At 39.7% G+C, this 6,873-nt stretch overlaps 1 protein-coding gene across 1 annotated transcript; it reads left to right on the forward strand.

Annotated features, from left to right (window-relative positions):
* The first annotated feature begins 4,450 nt into the window (after positions 1-4,450).
* LOC127233355 (protein tyrosine phosphatase type IVA 2) lies at positions 4,451-5,137 on the forward strand. The gene has a single exon (XM_051199795.1). The coding sequence runs from the start codon at positions 4,511-4,513 to the stop codon at positions 5,024-5,026; it is 516 nt and encodes a 171-aa protein (XP_051055752.1). The 5' UTR covers positions 4,451-4,510; the 3' UTR covers positions 5,027-5,137.
* The last annotated feature ends 1,736 nt before the right edge of the window (positions 5,138-6,873 follow it).

Genomic DNA, 6,873 nt, shown 5'->3' on the forward strand with positions numbered 1-6,873 from the left:
TTTGCCATACTGAAGGAGACTGGAGGACAAGATGATCTTTAATACACTAATAGACACCAATGGTATCCATGCATCCCTCTGTCAGAGGTAAAGGGAATGCCTTCTTTTGGTAAAGGGGAACTAGTTCCACAAGTTCTGAAGGAATTCTGGCTTTTATCTAACCACTGGGAAATCCTCCTAAAGTCCAGGGTGAGCCCATTATTAAAAATTTGGACTGCCTTTTGGAGTTTGGGTAATTGGAGTTTTCTTTGGACTCAATGATATTAACTCTTCAGTTGGTGCTAAAACATAGGAAATATTTTGTTATAATTATTGGTGCTACCAACTATACATCTTATCAGGAATAAGTACAGCATATCTTTCCTGGTAGGGATGGTTGATGTATGTGCTTGAGTTTGTCTTTAGATAAAGGAAAGCAGACAATTTCTTTTATTTGCCCAGGTGTTAATGTTTTGCCACATGCTCATTCAGCAGAATAGTAAGAAATGGTCTCTCTATGACTTTGTTCCTTGTAAGCAATTGTTGATCACATTCAATGTTTCAGGTCAAACAATATTGGTATTGAACTAAAATATCATGGAGGCCATTTTCTCCAATACTCACAAGAAGAATTAAATTAGATTTCTCCCGTTTTCCAATCCTTTTGAGGATACCCTTCAAAATAAGATGTAAGGTATTGTAGAGGAAGCTTAACAACGTCAGTGCAACTTTGGTGAAAAGGTGACTGTGCATAAATACATCAGTTTGGAAGAACTAAACAATTGATAATATGTTATTAGAATAGAGGAAAAACAATTTCATACCAAATGAAAAAAAGCATTTTAATAAAACATTAGAAAATTTCATAAATCTAGGGAAAGAGAAGCTCATCCAGATGGCAGAGGCACACAGACCACCAAACTGCAAAGGCCAGGAAAGAAATTCTCCATGACATACTAATCAAAACAAAGACATTACATTGAAAGCTGCTAATTAAAAGCACCTACTCACACCCAAAGGAAGTCCCATCAGAATAACTGATAACTTTTCAAACTATGAAAGGAAAAAGGGCTTGGGCTTGGTCCTTTAAATTCTGAGAGAGCACAGCTCCCGAGTTAGTCTAATATATTCTGTAAGACTCTCAGTCATAACTGACCATAGAAGAAAAGCTTCCCATGATAAAAGCAGGCTAAAAAATCATGACTCCTAAGCCATCCCTTCAAAGGGCACCAGAAGGACCACTTTATTATGAGGAGAAAGATAAATACATCTCAGGAAACCTTATCAGACAAGTTTCTCTGTTCGGAAGATACAGTTAGCTCAGAAACTCACAACTAGTCCACGTGTAGAAAATACGTGTCTGTGGAGTTGTCACCAAAAATGAGACATCTGTGTATTCCCTTCACTCCAAGGCTCAGGCTCCATTTTGCAAGAGGGTCAGGAAGGGCCCAAGCAAAACAGTGTCTTCTGGATGTGACAGGACACACAAACAAACAGTAGCTGTGCTTTTCTGTACAAGATCCACCAGTGAACATTCTAGCATGGAGTGGGGAAGGACTTAGGAGTTCAAACCCCTAACTGAGGATCTCTTTACAGTTGGTAGCTTCTGAGAAAAAGAGGCTCCCTGTTCTCTAAGGATGTCTCCCTTGGTAGGTTAATTAAGCTTGGTGAATGGTCCCATACTCATCACCCATAAAGGTAGCCTAAGTTTGACTTGGTAAGTGACAAAATGAATTGCACATGAATTTGGAGGGAGTGGGGAAGTTGGGGTTAGATCTAGGAGGAGTTGGGAGACGAGTCAGATGGTCCTGGTAATCAAAATTCATTGAGTTCATGTATGCATTTTAAAATTTGTATTAAAAACTGACTTTACATTTTCATTCATGGGATGTAAACATAAACTTAAACATGCATATCATCAGGTGTAATTCTAGGATAGAAATAGACTTGATGATAGAAGTCACATGGTCAACTTCAATACCCTTTCATGATAAAAGTCCTGAAGATGCTGGCAATAGAATAAACATACTACCACTTAATGAAAGGCTTTATGAGACAAATGTAGAATCACATTAAGATAAATGGAGGAAAGCATTTTCTCTAAAATGAGGAATGAGACAAAGGAATTAACTATTTTTGTCCTTACTCAATATAGTGATTCAAGTGTTAGCTAGAGCAATAATCAAGATAATTTTCTTTAAGTAGGAAAAGAAGTTGAACTATGTCTATTTGCCTATGGCATGATCCTACATTTAAATGACTCTAAATATTCTACAAGAAAATTCTTAGACCTACAAAAAACCCCACAAAATTAATATCTAAACTCAGTACACTTATAATTGTGAACTTGTAAAAGAAGAGGAAAATCCTATTTATAGTAGTTCTTTTAAAAATCAGTAATAAATCTCCCAAAGGAGGTAAAAGTTTTCTACAAGAAAAACTTTCAAGAGACTAAAGAAAGAAATTGAATACAATATCTAAAGATGGAAAGAACTCCTATATTCATGGATTGGCAAAATTAATACTATAAAATTGATGAAATAGTGAAAAGTCTTACAGATTTAATACAGTATTCATCAAAATTTCACAGAAGTAGAAAAAAAAAGAAACAAAATTCATACAGAAATACAAAAGTCCTTAATATCTCAAACAATTCTTAGTGGAATGAGCAATGCTATTAGTATACAACCAGAAATTTCAAGTTATGCCATAGTGAGAAAATGAATTGACTTGAGAAATAGCATAAAGTACACAGAAATAAATCCACATAGCTATAGCCCCTGGGAGAAATGATCGCCTCTTCAAGACATCATTCTGGGAAAATTAGACATCCATATAAAGAAGAGTGATCTGGACAAAACATTCACAACATTTGAGACTTTATGTAGGACCTGAAACTTTGAAACTGCTAGAGGGAAATAGGAGAAATATGTCCAAGACACAGGATTAGGTGAATAATTTCAGAAAATGAATCCAATAGGTGAGGAAATGATTGGAAAATGTGACAAATGGGATCACATGAAATGCAAAAGATTCTGCACAGCAAAGGAGATAGAAGAGCAGGGGAAATCCTTTCCAACATTCCCCTGACAGGGGCAGATGTCCGATAAAAAACTCTGAAACCTAAACACCCAAACTCCCAAAACATCTGTTCACAGACTAAGGGACTTTGCCTGAAATACTAATGGCCAATACATAGATGAAACAAACAAACAAACAAAAACTGGCTTTATTAGCTTTCTAAGCAGTGCTGTGGAAAAAACTCTCTGTGGCCACATAACCCAGTGAGAAGATTAGCTGCAAGAAGATAAAAGGCATGCTGGTCAGGATGTCAAAGGAGGTGCTCCTATCCACTGCTTGCACACAGCCACAATGAAGAGTTGCTGGGTGCCCACAGTACCCAGAATATGCATGTGTGTATATGTATGTATGTAATATATATATATATATATATATATATATATTACATATTCAGTGATTTGTAAAGATGACGTCTAACTTACAGAAATATAAGCTGGAACTAGGGATCATAGTGAACAAAAGAAGCCAGATTAAACAGATAAGTATCCAATTTTCCATCATACAGATTTAAATATACGTATTTCAGATTGTAACTGTAGGACATGAAATTGGAAGGACTAATTGAGAGAAAGGAGAGGCTGTGGAGAAAGGAGAGGGTGGGAAAGGGGCAAAATAGAGCAGGCAGCCGCTGAGTAAATATGTGATATGTGTATGAAGACGTCATAATGAAACTCATTGTTTTGTAAGCAAGCCATAATAAATAAATTCAAGAGTTGGGTGTCAGTGGCCCGATTGGCTAGAGTGCAGTGTCCATGGCTAGCCCCTGGGGTAGGGGCTTTGTCCAGCTCAGAGAAAGGAGAGGCCCTCCCGGCATCCACGTGGTACTGGCAGAGACGCGGTGGCAGCCTGGGAGGCAAGATGGTCGCAGGGTCTCGTGCCGCCAGCGGGCCTGGCAGGGTGTATAGGGCATAGACTGGTACGAAGATTTCAGTTCATCTGTCACCGCAGGACTTTGGTGGAAAACACACTGCACATTTATGGCGATTCCGAATTTGAGAGTCAATTTCTGCCAGGCTCAGCACAGCAATTTCCCTGACAAGTGATCTTGGGGACTCTTATATGCCGACTTCATCTGCGCCTTGAAGACTCTGGACACCGATACTGTCCTCAAAATTAACTGCAAGTATATTTCCTTTAATGACTTTAGTAAAATCTGGTAAACAAAGGTGGAAGACCATCCCCGCTGCTGTCTAACTACTGTCTGAATGTAGGCTTGGTAGATGAGTTCGATATGTAGCTGGATGTTTCTGAAGTTTGAAGGTTTACATCTGCAGAACCTGAGGCCCAGACTGAATTCGAATGAATTTTAAATACTTCTGCCTGCCTTGGAGAAGCTTCCTACAGAGTAGATAAGCTGAATAAAGAAAATAAAGAACGATAATTGACCTTTTGGTGATCTTAATGTTTTCGCTTGCCCAACACACTCACAGGCCCACTCCCATTTGCCACAATGAATCATGCAGCCCCGGTGGAGATCTGCTATGACAACATGCGTTTCCTGATAACTCACAGCCCCACCAACGCGACGATGCAAAAGTTCACAGAGGAACTTAAGAACTATGGGGTGACAACCTTGGTCAGAGTTTGTGATGCCACTTATGACAAAGCTCTAGTTGAAAATCATGGCATCCAAGTTCTAGACTTGCCCTACAATGACGGAGCCCCACCCCCTGATAACGTAGTGGATGATTGGCTGAATCTGTTAAAAAACAAATTCCGTGAGGAGCCGGGTTCCTGTGTGGCAGTGCACTGTGTGGCAGGATTAGGGAGGGCTCCAGTACTGGTGGCACTTGCTTTGATCGAATGTGGAATGAAGAACGAAGCTGCAGTTCAGTTCATCCGACAGAAACGAAGGGGCGCTTTCAACACCAAACAGCTGCTATTCTTGGAGCATTATCAACCCAAGACGCGAATCCGCTCGCGGTCCCGCTTCAGAGATTCCACGGTGCACTGCTCCATTCAGTAGGATGCAAGGGAAGGCTTTCTTCACTGTGGCGTTGAGCCGGATCTCTTGGCACCTGGAATGCGATTCTGGAATCTTTCCTGTGTTATCAATGAGGAGTAGATTCAACTAATTGGTGCCTAAGCCAACCATGGAGAAATCCCTCTATAAAGTGAATAAATTAAGAAAAGAAATAAAATAAGAAAGCAACAACTAACCTTTTCCAGAACAACAGCCAAGAAAACCTGAACCTTGAGTCTGGCTCCTGCGTGCTAAAAGCACTCCCACCATCTACCATGCTATGACACAGCTAGAGGGCCCACCAGAGGCTAGCAACTGTGTGGTTGGTTACTTAATCTTGAGCTTTCATCCTCCGCAACTGTCACCTAAATAAATCTCTTGATAAATTTCCCAGCCTCGGGCACATTATTAGCAAAAAAAAAAAAAAAAAAAAAAAAAAAAAAAAAAAAAGGGTGATCATTTGCCAACTCACATTTATTAAACTTTTATTCTGTATTTCAGCTGACTAGGGATATCCTCAGGGCTAAGTGCAATCCCTATAACATTAAATGACTCTCTCTCTCTCTCTCTCTCTCTCTCTCTCTCTCTCTCTGTGTGTGTGTGTGTGTGTGTGTGTGTGTGTGTGTGTTGTGAAAAAATAAGTCATGACTTACTATTGATATTTTGCATAGGAATATTGATTGCTCCGTTGTCCTGAGAAGCATACTTGCATGTATTACCTTAAGAAAGCTACCATTGGGTTTCTAAAAAATATTAAAATACCCATTATTGACTGGAAAACGGAGGCAAAGCACCTCCAAGTTGTTAGAGGAAACTTGAGGTCTAAAGGAAGCAAGAAACCCAAAGTTCATACTAAACAGAAATAAAACACAGAGGGCCACAATGTACTGAAGTCTGCACTGCTGGCAAAACACATTTTCATTTTCTTGATTTCTTGGGGAATTATTCAGGAATTGCTTTAATACTTTATGGGAATTAAATTCCCTTGTCCCTATCTAAAACAATTCCTCAATCACACCTACTGCTGATGTTCTGCTTCCTCATGCAGACAGAAATAAATATACCTTTACCTCTCAAAACCACTCAAGTAAGCAGTTAGCCTTCCTCATGCTGTAGCTTCATGCTAGCTGCCAGTCAGAGAGCTCCCGCTGTTTCTGTGAGAGGTAACCAGCGGGAGCTATTACAAGCTAATTTCTCTCCTAATTGGTAACCACATGGCCAAGAACTGGACCTGTAAGACTGCTGTGAGAGTCACTTCAGAACCCCAGGTAGAAACTGACAGACTGGTCTGGTGGCATGGGATTGCTCATAAGAATAGTTACATCAAGGTTCACCCCTTCCCAAATTTCTCACGTGGCCTAGGTCTGACAGGTGTCAACACTGCCTCCTCTTTGGACCATAGGCAGGTGAGCAGTTCAACAGAGTTGCTGAGGTTGTGGCCGGCTCCATAGTCATCATTAGTGGGTAATGCTGTCACCATTGACAGCAACTCTCTTTCAACCAGCCTTTACATCGGCTTGATTATAAACTCAAGCTAAAATATTTGCAGTGGTCATTTTGTTTCCCTTACTGCTCCCAGCCAGTCAGGAATCTTCCAAGAATTTCCACTCGTGCAGCCTTTAAACCTAGACAGAATATATTATATTGAATAGAAATGAAGAGACTGCATGGTATTCTTATTCCTGATTTTAGTGGAAATTCATTGAGTTTTCTTTGATTAGCATGATGTTGGTTGTGAACTTGCTGCGTGTTACATTAGATTTATTGAGATATGTCCTCCATATTCCTAGATTCCTAGATGAAGGGATTTTTAATTTTGTTTTTCCAGTGAAATGATCTTAAGTTTGTTG

This window comes from Phodopus roborovskii, unplaced genomic scaffold, assembly GCF_943737965.1.
Source record: "Phodopus roborovskii unplaced genomic scaffold, PHOROB, whole genome shotgun sequence".
Taxonomy (NCBI): Eukaryota; Metazoa; Chordata; class Mammalia; order Rodentia; family Cricetidae; genus Phodopus; species Phodopus roborovskii.